This window comes from Macaca thibetana, chromosome 3, assembly GCF_024542745.1.
Source record: "Macaca thibetana thibetana isolate TM-01 chromosome 3, ASM2454274v1, whole genome shotgun sequence".
In the NCBI taxonomy this organism is placed as follows: domain Eukaryota; kingdom Metazoa; phylum Chordata; class Mammalia; order Primates; family Cercopithecidae; genus Macaca; species Macaca thibetana.
The window spans coordinates 156,744,244-156,761,627 of NC_065580.1; the positions used below are offsets into that span (position 1 = coordinate 156,744,244).

General features: G+C 39.7%; 1 protein-coding gene across 2 annotated transcripts in view; it reads left to right on the forward strand.

The window, feature by feature from the left end:
* Nucleotides 1-17,384, forward strand: part of DSCAM (DS cell adhesion molecule) — an 861,731-nt gene that overhangs the window by 578,971 nt on the left and 265,376 nt on the right. For both annotated transcript variants that reach the window (XM_050784546.1, XM_050784547.1), the window contains one exon: nucleotides 14,177-14,296. In XM_050784546.1, the coding sequence (XP_050640503.1) occupies nucleotides 14,177-14,296 (120 nt within the window). The remainder of the gene's footprint in view (nucleotides 1-14,176; nucleotides 14,297-17,384) is intronic.

Consider the following 17,384-nt stretch of genomic DNA (forward strand, 5'->3'; position numbering starts at 1 on the left):
ACATTTTAAAATTAAGCAGAGTATGGTCATATTTATTCAAAAGAATTAAAATAGCATAGGCTAACATTCAGAAAACATTGGCAGTAATCTCATTACATCTAAACTGTAAACATCAGTCTTATTTTGAACTTCTATTCAAGTCACCAAATTCCCATTAAGGCTCACACTCTTCATCTATGAAATAAGCTGCTAGTGTTCTCTAATGTGTATCAAACACAGACATTCTGTGATTTTTAAGATTCTCCAAGAGTACTATACATTAATCTACCATTACAATATTGCAAAAGTAACTGTATGAAGTTAAAGATTTATATTAACAATGATTATTTGCATTTTAAAATTCCCCAAATTGTGGTCTCAGAGTAGTTGTTAGGAGCGGGAGGATTTCTGTAATTTTCCAGAGAGTGGAGATAGCTCTTTCTTGAACAGGAGATTCTCATGTCCTTCCTCAGTCCTTAATCCTTGTCCCCTTGATAACTCTTCTGCCTTTCCGACTGGGGAGAAATACACTTTTTATCTACTTGCCAGCAAAAGGAAGTGACACAGACTTAGAAGTCATAGGAAGAAGCTAACTTTGTATTTCCGGAAAAAAAAAATGCCCCAGGTGAGTAATTTAGAAAATATATATTCAATTAGACACAAACTTAACATCCTCATGACATTTTTCTCATTTCCACCTTGCTCTTTGGAGTGGAAGAATTAGGATACTTGATTTTTTCCCAAAATTTGAAAGATAAATAAAAAAAGGGAGCCAAGGTAGTATCTGTTTCCCAAGTGTTTTCTTATAAGCAGAGTTGACTCTTGGGTTTGTGAAGGGCAAAATAGTACATCAGCCTACTTTCTATGTAATCTGCTCTGAAGGATCCAGGTCAGGAATCTGAAATGTCAGATAAAAATGTGCAGGGATGCTTTTTGTACCACTTGCCCTTGCAGAAAAGGCAACCAGAAGTTTTTAACCAAGACAAAGGTCAGATGAGCTGAAACTGAGCCTAGCTATTTGGGATAATGTAGCTGATCATGACATGATTAATGTCTCCATGTGGTTGTTCTTCAAATATGTTAAATAAGATTTAGTTAAATTAATATTAAATCACCAGTGAGATAATGCAGCCTAGAGGAAGAAAATGTGCTTCACAAACAGGTCAGTGTGACTGGAGAAACAGACAGGGACAAGGTGGTGTGGGACTGTGGTTCTCAATCCAGACAGTTCTGTAGAATTTCCTGGGAGATTTAAGAAAACACTGATGTGCATTTTTTGGTCCCAAACTACACCAATTAAATCATAATCTTTAGGGGTAAATCCATCTTCCAGATCTCTGGGGAATTGTTCTTTTTTCCCCAAAAATCACTAGTTAGTGATTCTGAAACTTTCTTGTACATTCAGATTGCATAAGAAGCTCTAAAAAGGCCCTGATGTTCAGGATGAAGCTCCCACCAATTAAAGAACCATCTTTGGAGGTGGAACCCAGGCATCAACAATTTGTAAAATCCACAAGTTTATTCTAATATGTAGCCAAGTATCAGTCCCAGCCCCCTGAGTCATTAGAACATGCAGCCATTTTAGAAGTGTGGATTTTTTTTTCTAGATTAAAGATTTGGCACTGTTGACTGTAACCACCGCAGCACCCTGGCCTGATTTATCTTTTTAGTTATCACTAGTAGCTGTCTGAAGAATGGACTGGGCTAGAAAGCAAGGAGAGTAGTTAACAGGCTATTTCAGACTTTCAGGCAAGATAAAAATGCCTTGGATGAAGATGGTAATGTTAAGGTTATGAGAAGCAGTGGAATTCACAATCTATTTTGGTGGTAAAGCAAACAAAACATGCTTGTGGAGTGAATGTTGCAAATGAGATAAAAAAGAACCTTTAGTGGAATCATGCTTTGCCTAATAACAAGGTGAACGAAAGTGTCTTTAGCAGAAGCAGAGAAGAAATGATGAAGAATGGTTTTGACAAGGGGAATGATGGTCAATGATATGGAAGAAGCACCTGTCCTAGCAGTCACTAGAGCACTCCAACATTTAAGGCCCTGGAATAAGAGGAGGAAGAATCAGCAGAAGAGACGAAGAGGGAAAAGGAGCAGCTTGTAAAGGAGGAGAAAATCTAGTGGACTGTGACACTCTGGAAGCAAAATCGGAACTAAATTGAGAAAGAGGATATTAAACAGTATTGAATCCTGCTGAAAGTAGACAAAGAGGAAAACCAAGAGTTGGTCACTAGTTTAGGAAGATGGATATTGTTTATGACCTTGATGGCTATTGTTTATGACCTTGATGGCTATTGTTTATGACCTGGTGTCATTGCAGCAAGGGCCTGATTAGAGGAGCTTCAGAAAAGAAAGAAGGCCAATGTGCAGGAACTCAGAAAACACAAATATTTTTATATTTTTAGGAATTTTGCCATCACAGGAGGCAGTAAAATGGGGACAAAGTTGGAAATGGACATGGGGCAAGGGCAGGAGTTATTTTTAAGACTGGATACTTTACAGCATGCTTATATGCTTATGAGAATGAGCCAGTAGAGGGGAAAAAAATATGTGGCAAGATAAAAAGGAGGTTATTACAGGGTCAAAGTCCTTGAGTTAGTGAATGCAACCAGAATTCTTTGTACCAGTGCAGTAGTATGTTCAAAGTAGTATAATAACCATGGTGTGAAGCTCCAGTAGGTAGCACCAACAGAAATGACTGAAAATTATAGGGAGGAGGAATGTTTTGGGTCAAAGAAGTAGAAATACAAAAATTATCTAATGGGACCATCACAGAGTAACAGGTAACACATTTATCCTCCTACTGCAAACTAACTATAAATTGGACTGATATGCATAAACAAATTCATGCAGTGAGCTCCAAATTCACCCCAGATGGCTGCTTGGGGTACTTTGTGCACATGACAAGGGAGTGCAGAGCCCAAATAGATCACAGTGATCTTGGCAGGTGGAGAAAACAGAGAGAGAAATTGAAAGATACTGAGATGATTACTGGGTATTGAAGGACAAACTACTGGAGATTAGGGAGCTATTCAAAGAAAGATCTCTAGAAATCTGTACAGGGCTCCTTTGCAGTTTCAGCTGAATACTGTTCTTCACATGCAAAGGGTGCTAGCAGAAGTTGCACACTGCTTGGGAATGCTGGAGTTCTAACTAGCCAGAATAGGGGAATTCAGTTGAAATCTCAGAAAGGCCACCCACTAGGAGTAGAACTAATCTAGCCCCAGAATAAGGGTTACTCTAGGCCAGCCCTGAAAAGCCTAAGAAGATTCTTGACAAGATAAAACTTCTCCACTAGTAAGTTAATTGTGTGCACGTACAACATTTGACACTAAAAAGGAAGACAACAAAATCCAGACCCCCAACAGCACAGCATATCCACAATGTACTGCATTCAGTAAACACAGGCACACCTCATTTTATTGCACTTTTCTTTTTCTTTTTTGAGACGGATCTCACTTTGTCACCCAGGCTGGAGTGCAATGGGCCGATCTTCACTCACTGCAACATCGGCCTCCTGAGTTCAAGCAATTCTCCTGCCTCAGCTTCCTGAATAGCTGGGATTACAGGCATGTGCCACCACGCCCAGCTAATTTTTGTATTTTTAGTAGAGATAAGGTTTCACCATATTGGCCAGGCTGGTCTTGAACTCCTGGCCTCAGGTGATGCACTCCATTCGACCTCTGAAAGTGCTGAGATTACAGGAGTGAGCCACCATGCCCAGCCACACTTTGCTTTATTGCGCTTCCCAGATACTGCATTTTTTACAAATTGAAGGTTCGTGGCAATCCTGCATCGAGCAAGTCTTTGGGGACCATTTGTTCCAACAGTATGTGCTCACTTCGTGTCTGTATGTCACATTTTGGTAATTCTTACCACATTTCAAACTTTTATTATTGTTATGTCTGTTACGGTGATTAGTAATCAGTAATCCCTAGTGTTACTGTTACAATGTTACTATTATAATTGTTTAGTAGCCATATGAGATGGCAAACTTAATCAATAAATGTTGGGTGTGTTCTGACCACTCTACCAGCCAACCATTTCCCAGTCTCCATTTCTTAACTTCCCTATTTCCTAAGACATAACAATATTGAAATGAAATGGTCTCCAGTGTTAGAGTGAAAGGGAGAGTCATTACACATCTCTCACTTTAAATCAAAAGCTAGAAATGATTACATTCAGTGAGGAAGGCATTTGAAAGCCAAGATAGGCTGAAAGCTAGGCTTCCTATGCCAAACTGTTAGTCACATTGTAAACACAAAGGAAAAGTTCTTGAAGGAAATGAAAAATGCTACTCCAGTGAACACACAAATGGTAAAGTGAAACAGCCTCATTGCTAATATGGAGAACGTTTAAATGGTGTGGAAGATAAAATACAAACCAGCCACCACATTCCCTTAAGTTAAAGCTTGATCCAGGGCAAGTCCCTAACACTCTTCTTTTCTATAAAGGCTGAGTGATGTGAGGAAGCTGCAGAAGAAAAGTTTGACCTGGGGTGATTGTAAAACTTAGCACATTGTTTGGTAGTCTGGGTTACTAGGAAGATTTGTAAAGACTTGATCTAAAATAAATTAGCTGTTGTCTTGAGGAAAATATAAGAAAACAAAAACAAAATCCCAAAAGCAAAAATCTCTTAGCTGTTATGTATGAGTCAATAAGAGCCAAATCTCATAGCTCTTATGACAGTGGACTGATGGTTTCCCTGATATCCTGCTCAGTGGAGTGACCTTAGCATTGATGAAGCTGTTAGAAATAAAGCATTAGGCTTCATGACAGAGCACTTCTGCCCTTTGCTTCCTGTTGTGGTCTTTGCACCACTCACAGGAAAGTACCAACACAAGAGTTCCTATTTGTGATTCCAAAGGAGGTTCATTTTCTCACCCTTTTTTATATCTTCTGATGAGTCCATGGTTTCTGACTTTTAATGGTGAACTGCCACATAGAGAAACAAACACATTGGCTAAAATAGTAGTTGACTGTCAGTTGACAGGAAAAATGAAAATTATAGAAGGTTTCTATTTTATTGTCATCTATTGATCCAATTTTTGATAGAATTCTCATGCTATGATTTTACTTCATTCATTCATTCATCCTTACCCAAAATATTTCTTAAATATCTGTTTTATAATCGGTATTATTTTGAGTGTCGAGGATACCATGGTGATTAAAATAAAGACACCAAGTCTCTGCCCCATAAGGCTCAAATTCTAGTGAAGGGAAGAGATAATGAACAAACAACGTCAGTTATCTACAAGGACTATGAAAAATAAACATGTGGTACATGGATTGAGAAAGATGGGGATGAAAATAGTGTTTTAGGTAGGCTGGGCAGGGGAAGGCTTTCTGGAGAGATCTTTGGGCAGAGACTTGACTGAAGTGAAGGCGTACGACCCAGGGAATTGTAGGAAGCGAGTTTTAAGCAGAGAGACCAACAAGTCTGAAGACAGAGTGTGGAGTGAGTTTTGTGTGTTCACAGCACAGCAAGAGGCCCAAGGTGCTTCCTGTTCAGTAAGAGAGGACAGAAAGTTTAAGGCAGAGAGATAAGCAGGGGCCAGGCCATCTATTCTCAGAATGATGGGAAAACATCGATTTAATTTTCAGTGTCGTAAATTAAATCTTACCTAGACTTTGGCCAAGTCCCATCTCAACTAAATGTCACCGAGTAGAGAATGGCGGTATTTATCCATGCACTCCCTCCCACCTCCACCAAATGGCATTCATTAAAACTGAATTTCTGCCCACGTTTACAGCTAGGGAAACCTAAATTAATTCTTTGGAAATATATAGCAACTTAGAAGCCATGGCTTCCACACGTAAGACGCTGGACTACATTTAAAACTAGAAAAATGCCTGTCTTATTATAACCATAGTATTCTTTATTTAAAAATAAAGCAACAACAGAAGTAATCCCCCCTCCAACATACACAAAATAAACAGATCAAGCCAAAGACCTATATATTTTAAACAACCCTCATTTTAGGCAACACCAGGAATAAACTTCCTCAAAGAAACCTATTTGAAACTTCAGATACTCTCAGCCTATGTGGATCCCATGACAAGATATTGGTATTTTGGAATATATATCAAATTGTTCTTTTTGGAGAGACAGGAGTGCTGGTTATGTGCATGGAATTATGATTGACAGAAGTGTTGGCAAAGTTAGCCATATTGCCTCTTGGAGATGTGATATAATTATGTAGCTGAACCTATTCATCTCTTTAATTACTCCTCCTCCCCACCAGAAAAACCGCTCTGTATTAGTCCATTTTTATGCTGTTGATAAAGACATACCCAAGACTGGCTAATTTGTAAAGAAAAAGAGGATTAATGGACTCACAGTTCCACGTGGCTGGGAGGTGAAAGGCACGTCTTACATGGTGGCATGCAAGAGAGAGCTTGTGCAGGGGAAATCCCCTTTATAAAACCATCAGATCTCATAAGACTTATTCACTATCACAAGAACAGCATGGGAAAGATCCGCCCCCCATGGTTAAATTACCTCCCACTGTATCCCTCCCGCAATATGAAGGAATTGTGGGAGCTACAATTCAAGATGAGATTTGGGTGAGGACACCACCAAACCATGTCATGCTCTATTGGAAAACCAACTATATTGGCAAGCAGGCTCACCACAATATACCAAATAATGTGTTACACTAATAAAAGGAAATCAAAATATCATCTTTAAAAAAGGAAACCAACAACTTTGGGGAATTATACACCCAGACACTATAGAGTACTGGTGGTGTTTTTGTTCTGTCATAAGTTTTGGCCCAAATGGCAGCAGTCCCAAAGGCTTCAATCCTTCCATCTCAGGCTTTGTATCTTGTTGGCCAGAGTCCTCCTATGAGGCTGTCTTCTGCTGTCCCTCAGATGGCACTTCCGTTGGGTCCACTCTTCTCAAAGACCTCGGGCTTTGGGGGTCACCCTGATCTGAGTTATTAACTTAGCCATGCTCCATTTCCCTAGTCTATAAAACTGAAGTAATAACATTCATTTATTCATGTGTCCTTTCAACACGTAGTTACAGAGTGCTTTCTGTACTCCAGATCTGTGCTGTGGGCTGGGCATACCATGGTCTATGAGAAATGAATGGTTCTTGTTCTCATAGCGTGCACAGCCTAGTGTGGGAGACAGACTATTAAACAGAAATACCAAATGAGTGTAGTAAAGGTTATGGTAAGTGATGAAGGGCTCAAAGAAGCACTTAATCTTATCCACAGCATCAGAAAAAAAATGTGCCTAAGTGAGCGCTAAGCTAAGATGCAAATAGTAATTGGGAACTTGTTAAACAAAGATATAAAGAAGTCTGTGTGAAGACTCGGTAGCAACATCGGTCTTGGGGACTGGATAGTAGACAGGGTTTTAGAATGGTTGGGGCAAAGTCTGCAAGAGGAGAATGTCACAGAATGCAACTGGAGACCAAGGGCTCAAGTCATAAAAATCCTTTAAAATATCCCAAGAGTCTGGATTATACCAAAGGGCCATGGGAATATGGGATGCTTTGAAGCAAGGAAGTCACATCATCCAATTTGTGTCTTAGATCCTTTAGGTTGCTGTGTGAAGAATGAATTCAAGTGGGACAGTTGGTGGCAGGTAGACCAGTTAGGGGGCTGAGAAATCTAAATAAGAGACATATGGGCCTTGTCCTAGGTTGGGTTCCCTTGAAAGTAGAATGTGAGGTACAGAATTGGCTGGCAGGTTATTTATTTGGGATGTCATTCCTGGATCCCAGAATGGAAAGGATGAGATCAGAAAGGAAGAAAAAAAATCAATAAAAGTTACTTTAATGAGCTGGTTGCTGCTATGGGCAACTGGAGCTCATTCCTACTGGGAGCCCTCTAAGGAATCACATAGAACAGTGGTTCTTGAAGTGTGATCTCTGTACCAGCAGCCTCAGCATCACCTGGGAGCTCATTAGAAAGGCAAAATCCTGGATTCCACCCCAGACCTACTGAGTCAGAATCAGTGGAGACAGGGTTCAGCAATGTGTGGTTTAATCAGCTCTTCAGGTGATTCTGATGCCCTCTAATATTTGAGAAGCGTAGGCATAGAGCAGGCCTCATAATTGCCCCCACTGGATCGGAGGAAAGTGAGGCAGAGAATTTATACCCTGACTCCTGTCCCTCAGTGATGGACAATTGTTTTTCACATGTCAGGGTTGCACCAGTAAGGTGGGTAAAGGCTCATGACTTCTGAGAAGGCCTGAGACAGCAAAGAGAGGGACCCATCCCCTTAGTGCAGTGTCCTGGCAAAGTGTGTGGAGGTGGAGCTGTCCACCCAGAGGTGCTGAAACCGGGTGGACAGAGGGGCTGTGCCCCTTTCCCACATAACCAGACTACTCACTATGACTGGGGTGTGGCGGTGGAGACGAAGAGAATTTGAAGCTACATTTTCAAGAAATAATTATCAGTATCTGATAAAAATAAATAAATAAATAAAAGAAGAGGATATGAAAGGAAATTCCATTTTTCTTGCTTGAGGACCTTAATGGATGGTGGACAGGAACAGGTACCATTTTGGAAACTTGAGTTAGAGGTACGTGTGATATAAGTTAATGATGGGGGGATATGGTGCTCTACACACCAAGAGAAGATGAAGGCAATCATCATTATGGGAGTGGGTGAAATAGCTCAGGAGGTTTGTTGAGTAAGATGTGGAGAAGATTGAAGACAACACCCTGAGAAGCAGGAGAGGGCCATAGTAGAGGACCCTCTCTTTAATAAGCAAGCAAAATAAGAATTGTCTTGAGGGCAATTCTGGGAGGGGTCAAAGGATGGAACTAGGAGTACTTGAAACCCACTGAGTCCTCAGGAAATGCTCACTTTTATTACTAAGTGACTCCTGGGGGGGCTCCTGATTCCTTTAGGACAATTTCTTAGGCTGTCATTTTGTAGAAAAAAATATGTGGGTCAAATATTAATAATTTCTTTAAAAAAAATCTCTACTTTTAAAAAAATAAACTGCTGCTTACTTTAAAAAATTGGTAACTCTGTTGTTCCTAGGGATAATGGTCATTCCCAGTGCTTAGAGCATACGAGGATGATGTCATTAATTACATGTTAAACACTGGGTCCTCATTCAGACACTCCCCTGCCCTGGAATTTTATTCTTAGCTGGTGATGCAGCTGTCTCAAAGTGATGGCAACCCCCAAGGGACTGTATGCCTGTTGTCTTCCCGTTAGGCTCTGGGCAGCCAAAGAAATTTGTTTAGAAACTTATTACAACTTTTCCCAGGAATCCATCACCTCTAATTTTGCCAGGCAGAACTCAACCCAAGCATACTCTTTTTTTTTTTAATTATTTTTTATTATTATACTTTAAGTTCTAGGGTACATGTGCATAACGTGCAGATTTGTTACATATGTATACTTGTGCCCTGTTGCTGTGCTGCACCCATCAACTCGTCAGCACCCATCAACTCGTCATTTACATCAGGTATAACTCCCAATGCAATCCCTCCCCCCTCCCCCCTCCCCATGATAGGCCCCCGTGTGTGATGTTCCCCTTCCCGAGTCAAGTGATCTCATTGTTCAGTTCCCACCTATGAGTAAGAACATGCGGTGTTTGGTTTTCTGTTCTTGTGATAGTTTGCTAAGAATGATGGTTTCCAGCTGCATCCATGTCCCTACAAAGGACACAAACTCATCCTTTTTTATGGCTGCATAGTATTCCATGGTGTATATGTGCCAGATTTTCTTAATCCAGTCTGTCACTGATGGACATTTGGGTTGATTCCAAGTCTTTGCTATTGTGAATAGTGCCGCAATAAACATATGTGTGCATGTGTCTTTATAGCAGCATGATTTATAATCCTTTGGGTATATACCCAGTAATGGGATGGCTGGTACCATTCCTTCTGAAACTCTTCCAATCAATAGAAAAAGAGGGAATCCTCCCTAACTCATTTTATGAGGCCAACATCATCCTGATACCAAAGCCTGGCAGAGACACAACAAAAAAAGAGAATTTTAGACCAATATCCCTGATGAACATCGATGCAAAAATCCTCAATAAAATACTGGCAAACTGGATTCAGCAGCACATCAAAAAGCTTATCCACCATGATCAAGTGGGCTTCATCCCTGGGATACAAGGCTGGTTCAACATTCGCAAATCAATAAACATAATCCAGCATATAAACAGAACCAAAGACAAGAACCACATGATTATCTCAATAGATGCAGAAAAGGCTTTTGACAAAATTCAACAGCCCTTCATGCTAAAAACGCTCAATAAATTCGGTATTGATGGAACATACCTCAAAATAATAAGAGCTATTTATGACAAACCCACAGCCAATATCATACTGAATGGGCAAAAACTGGAAAAATTCCCTTTGAAAACTGGCACAAGACAGGGATGCCCTCTCTCACCACTCCTATTCAACATAGTGCTGGAAGTTCTGGCTAGGGCAATCAGGCAAGAGAAAGAAATCAAGGGTATTCAGTTAGGAAAAGAAGAAGTCAAATTGTCCCTTTTTGCAGATGACATGATTGTATATTTAGAAAATCCCATTGTCTCAGCCCAAAATCTCCTTAAGCTGATAAGCAACTTCAGCAAAGTCTCAGGATACAAAATTAATGTGCAAAAATCACAAGCATTCTTATACACCAGTAACAGACAAACAGAGAGCCAAATCATGAATGAACTTCCATTCACAATTGCTTCAAAGAGAATAAAATACCTAGGAATCCAACTTACAAGGGATGTAAAGGACCTCTTCAAGGAGAACTACAAACCACTGCCAAGCATACTCTTAAGGTGTCGGATCTGAGGAGTATGGCCTCAGTTCTTCTTGGTGTAAGTACATGGATGTTCCCAGTCTTAGAATTCTTATTGTAACTCACAAGTTCATTTTCATGAAAGGGACCTACATATTCACTGGTACATGATAAGAAATCACTTAGGGATTGAATATTTAAATTCATGACAGTCTTCTGTCAAAATTTGAAGGAAATGTATATGATTTGGCTTATTCATGCACTTAGTAAAATATAGCATTTTCCTCAAGGTGGTCTCAAGTTGCATGGTCTATCAGCCAAACATCAAATATCTGAGCTATTAATTATTCTCTTTGCTGTAAAAATTAAGAAGTTCACTGACTGCAGAAGCTTCTTTCTTAGGTCTTCATGTGACTGTAAATCACTGGGGTATCTGAAGAGAGAATTCCAGTCTATGAGGAAAGAGGTGCACATGGGAAATCCCCTGGCTACTCCAGGGTCAGAAACAGTTTTCAATGATATAGGGTAATTATTCTAGTAATTTAGGGAACATTTTCATCTGTAACTGCCTTATGCTTACAATATTTCAATAGTTGTTTCTCATATAAACTTCTTTGATGAGATTTTAAGGAACATTTTGTTGGATTAGAATCAAACTGGGAGGGGTAATGGATCAATTATAATTAGACATGCTACCGGAGGGAATGCAAGAGATTTTCTACCCTGTCCATTGATGAGCAATTTCTTGCTCTTGGCAGAACTTGAGCCAAATGGAGCATAGAATGTGGATGGCTGCAGATTTCCCTTCCACCTGGGGAGAATAATTTTGGCACAATGTCTTCAACTTTGTCACCTACTCTTGAGGTTGATTGGTTACTTTTACTAGAAAACTTAGCTCTATATAATCTCTACCATATTTCTTAGAGATAATTTACTCCCCTAGAGACAGTCATTCCTTATTATCTTATTTTAAATATATTTTCATTTTCTTAATTACATTTTGTCTCCGAATACCATGAAGTATTCTACATGAAGTAACATTGCTTATTAGTTAAGCAATATCTCAGAGACCCATTGGCTGTGCAAATTATTTATTTCATTTGCAAGTTGGGAACTTTGCTCGTTAAGAATATGTCGGGCCATGTGCAGTGGCTCACGCCTGTAATCCCAGCACTTTGAGAGGCCGAGGCGGGTGGATCAGGAGGTCAGGAGTTCAAGACCAGCCTGGCCAAGATGATAAAACTCCGTCTCTACTAAAAATACAAAAAAATTAGCTGGGTGTGGTGGCAGGCGCCTGTAATCCCAGCTACTCAGGAGGCTGAGGCAGAGAATTGCTTGAACCTGGGAGGCAGAAGTTGCAGTGAGTGGAGATCACACCAATGCACTCCAGCCTAGACAACAGAGTGAGACTCCGTCTCAAAAAAAAAAAAAAAAAAAAAAGTCAAAGCCAAACATACCTGCATTTACTAAATTAACCAGCACTCTTACAGCAGTACCTCCACAGTTCTGAGAACTTTTCTAATCTTAATTTGTTCGATCTTTTTAACAGTCCTTAAAAATGAGTTCCATAATTATCTCCAATTTTCAGATAAGAAAATTGAGACCAAGAGCCATTTTATACTTTGCACAAAATTGCCCAATAGGAAATAGCAGAGCTGGACACCAAGCCAGTATGTTTAACAGTTGGCTTTATGCTGGTAGTCTGGTGCTTCTTCATGTGTAAATCTTTCTACAGAAAGTAAGGCTAGAAAATTAAAAGCAATGATTTTCCAGAAACACTGTGGTTAATTCCATCTCTGGCTGCTTCTTGTGTCTTGACATTTTCCCTTCCTCCTTGGTTATTTTAAGGCCAAAGTGATCTTCAGCTTGGCTCAGATCATTGTAACATGCTTCTAAGCCCCTTGCTAACTTAGGCCCTAACCATCTTCTCAGTCTATCATATGTGGTAGCTGGAGTTCCTATCTACTTATAACATGTAGGCTCACATTTATGTCTCAAAATTAAGAATTCTGGATTTTGCAAGGCTGAAGAGATTAGCCTTACCAGGAATTTCCAAGTATTTACTCTATGGTGTAGATAATTCATCTCCTCTCACATAGTTTATGACTGCCTCATTGAAAGTCTACCCTGTAGTGAATCCCTGATCTGCTGGGAAAGATTAGGGGATTAGAATACCTTCAGATGCTACCTTTCCTAGGAGAATGTGTGTGTTCTTCTCTCTAAGAGGTATGATACATATTAAAATCCTAATGGCTTGTCTCAAATAATATGCTTTCTTTTGGGAGATATGTTTTAAGTGAAGTCATATGTATGTTTTAGGTAGGGATGGGTGTTTACAGCACCTCACAACATTCACCAGATAAGCAGTCACTTATTATCTTGTTTTTTATAGGCACACTAGAAAAGCTTTATGGTACCTCACTGCAACTGCTCTTCAGAGTCCGCCTTTGGCCCGCCCTGGTGCTGACATCAGGCATAACGCACTATGTCCTCACCAGAATTTTGGGAAAAGTTCAGCCCCACATTGTATTCTTTTTTTTTTTTTTTTTTTTTTTTTTTAGACGGAGTCTTGCTCTGTCCCCCAGACTGGAGTGCTCTCGGCTCACTGCAAGCTCCGCCTCCTGGGTTCACGCCCACATTGTATTCTTGATTGCCTTTAGGAGGTGCCTATTATTTCTCACTTTATCTCCTGTTAGAGGAAAAATCAACATCAAATGCTTTGACCAGTTCACATCCAAGATGAATACTTATATTTGATAATTACTATTGGAGGCACAAATATATATTTGATCTGCTTTTTTTTTTTTTTGAGATGGAGTTTCACTCTTGTTGCCCAGGCTGGAGTGCAGTGGTGCAATCTCAGCTCACTGCAACCTCCGCTTCCCCGGTCCAACCGATTCTCCAGCCTCAGCCTCCTGAGTAGCTAGGATTACAGGCATGCGCCACCACACCCAGCTAATTTTGTGTTTTTAGTAGAGATGGGGTTTCTCTGTGTTGGTCAGACTGGTCTCAAACTCCGAACCTCAGGTGATCTGCCCGCCTCAGCCTCCCAAAGGGTTGGGATTACAGGCGTGAGCCACCGTGCCCAGCCTGATCTGTTCTTTAAATGGTGATTCTGATTCAATTTTCCATTGAGGGAATTTCTGAATATTTTTGATAACACAAGCAAAAGCAAAATGTTCCATTCCTTTGATTTAGTCAAACTTCCTCCTTCGAGGCCAGTTTTCCCTAGTGCAAAGGGCTTTTACCTGTGACAAAAGCTCATTGATATGAATCAGAAAATTTTTCAGCACTGAGATTACTCTCTTAATTTGTCCCAAACTGCCAATAGTATTTTTATTGTCCCATGTATATGGAACAGTCTTATTTTTAATGTTTGTTAAAATGATTCAGTTTCTTAAAATCACACCTTTACTCAGTTTCTGGTCTAGTGTTAATTACTGGTGACATTTCTCTCTTTTCAGTTCCTCCCAAGTTTGTAGTTCAGCCGCGGGACCAGGATGGGATTTATGGCAAAGCTGTCATCCTCAATTGTTCTGCTGAGGGTTACCCTGTACCTACCATCGTGTGGAAATTCTCTAAAGGTATGGAGTTACTTGATCTGCTTGTTACCTGTCAAACATTTGCTATGTTCTAAAGGATTAGATAGATGAACATTTCTAGATTTCCAGAGAAGTTTCTTGCGAATAGATATGTATCTCTGTTTCCACCAAGCCTATCATTCTCTCATAGACATTCCTAGTCATCCACCTAGGTGTTTTTATTCAGACCCACAGTGTGTCTGTTCTATATAACATGCCCTTGGAAAGGCCACAAAGGGATGGAAGGTTTTCCCATAGATTGTTTCAGCACTTAGGAAGTCCTACCTTGCCCACCTATATTACATAACCATGGTCTGCTTAGAGATCACTGCATGCTTGTCCATGAAGACATGTGAGTTTAAATTGTCAGAACTACTCATAGCTGGAAAATTATTTCCCCAGTATTTAGATAGATGAGTGGGTTTAGAAAATGACAGATAATATCATTGATTGTTTTATTCACCTGATTACCTTAGAATATACACATTACACCTCATCTCCTTGGCATGCTCTTTTTAAAAACAAACACGCCCAATGTCCCATCATGATTGTCTCATGTTCCCCGCTCGCACCCCTAATCATGTTCCCTCTTCTAATGCAGAGCAGTAGCTCGTGGGTTTTAGGTGACATTGTAGACATTACACAAGTAGAAATGTATGATATGGAAACAAAGGGTGGAATCATGTTAGACTTTGGAAAAACAATTTCTGTTCATTAGGCTAGCTTCTTCAGAATGCTTCCTTAACTGTACTTGCAAACATATTGGAAGTTCTCTTTCTTTTGTCATTTAGACACTTGAATTCAGCACTATGTTAATACAAAATAGTTGAGGGCCACATATGTACTGGTGAGATCAAATAATCAGTCAGTCAGTCATGACCTTTTTTCCCCAATAACCTAAGACCTAGTATCTAGGTTTAATTATTGTGAGGTATTTGTTTTTGTGTAGACTTAATCATCGTTTATACTCTAGATGTTTTTTTTTAAAACAGAATGTTGCATTTTCTCATTACGGAAACAACTATGACCAAAGGAAAAACAAATGGTACATTGGTTGCAACCCTCCTGCCAACTCTCTTTTGAGAAGGAAGGTAAAGAAGTGGGGAAGAGGGTGCTAGACACTGTCTGGGAGAACAACTAAATTTTTAAAAGTCCCTGAGGCACCTTCCCTGTCACACACCACATCCACTGTCCATGTGCAAAGGACTTCTTCAAAAATAAAAGCCTGTTATTCGGAGTTTCTGCTCCCATGACTTTTTATTTCCTGCCATATTTGAAGCTCCATTGTGCATTATTACATGGAAACAGATAAATATCATAAATTTAATTTAGTTTCTATCGAGGTGCGTATTTGATATTATGGACATTTTCCATGACATTTGCCTCTTTGACATTATTTTTAATGCTTGTCATTATGCAGGCGTTCTCTCTCTCCCTGAGGGTGTTGACAGTTTTCACTCTCATAAACGCTGTAGCAAATGAACAGTCCTGTATGTTAATTCAATGTGCATACATGTGAGTGAAGTGAAATGGCACCAGCCATATAGAAGGCTCTTACTCTGTACTGCCCAAGGGCACTTAGGCCACCAACAGTAGGGGTGGGTGTATGTGGCCCAGCATCCTCACCAACTAGATAACAGTTTTTTTTAAATAGTCTTTACAACCTGATGGTTGAAAATGCCCTCTCATTTTAATTTGCATACTTAGATTGTTAACGTTGTTTAAAATGTTTTATCTTATGTTAACAGACCACTTCTACTTCTCCTTTGGGAAATTTATTATTCAGGTTACTTGCACACTTATCTCTGTGTCTTATTTATTTGGAGGTGTTTCTACATAGATGAAATAATGCTTTGTCTGTCTTGGATGTTACTGACGTTTTATCCCTTCTTACCACTAATTTAAACATTAAGTTGTAGTAGTAGCTTTTTTGTCTTTAAATTTCATATGCAATATCAAGTCATCAAAGAAAAAAATTAGAAATTGCAATTTTTTAAAAAGTTAAATTCCCCCAACTGCTGCAAACATGTTTTGTCTCTAGCCTGTCAGTCCTGTTCCCAAGCAATTGTATACCCGTAGATGCACATTATACATTTTTAAAATTTTTGATCATATGATTGTTGCTGGCTTATAATCTTCTTTCTTCAGTTAACAATATGCTATGTATATCTTGCCATAACAACAAATATGGTGCTTAATATGACTTTTTTTTTCTGGAGATGGAGTCTTGCTCTGTCGCCCAGGCTAGAGTGCAGTGGTGCAATCTCAGCTCACTGCAGCCTCCGCCGCCTGGGTTCAAGCAATTATCCCGCCTCAGCCTCCCAAGCAGCTGGGATTACAGGTGCGCACCACCACGCCCAGCTAATTTTTTGTATTTTTAGTGGAGATGAGGTTTCACCACGTTGGCCAGGCTGGTCTTGAACTCCATGACTTTTTAATGTCTGTGTAATGTTTATTTTAATACATCAATAATTACATTTATCTAATTAGTTAAGATTGAGTTCAGCCACTTAAACTCACAAGAGTTTATTTTTCTCGTAAGAGGACTCTGGATGTAGACAGCTCAGGACTAGTTGGCTTGACTAAGTCATCAGGCACCCAAACTCCTTATGTGTTAGGAAGATTTCTGCCTCTCCTAGCAGCATTCTTCATCCCCAAATGATGGCCACCAAGCTCTAGTGTCAACTTCCTTTCACATTTCCCTGGATAAGGAAGAGCAAAGGGAGATGACTGCCCCTCCCTCATGAGTCACCTCCCTTTAAGGTCCTTTCCAGAAGTGCATCACAGATCAATTTTATCAGCATCTCCCTGGATCACTGGCCGGGTCGCCCCTAGCGATGAAGCATCTGTAAGCCATCATGGACATAATGTGTGTTATTTTCTTAAGTTAGAGGGGGTGTTGGATACTTAGCAACTAGATATCTCCAACACGATTGTTGAATGTCATATTTTTGGTTTTTGCCAGTTTTTCTCTTAGAAAAATATCATAATGACTTCTATCACATTTATCTTTGTATATGTGTTCATTTATCCCTGGGAATAAATTTCTATAAGTCAAGTTGCTGACTCAAGGAGTAAATAATTTTTATAA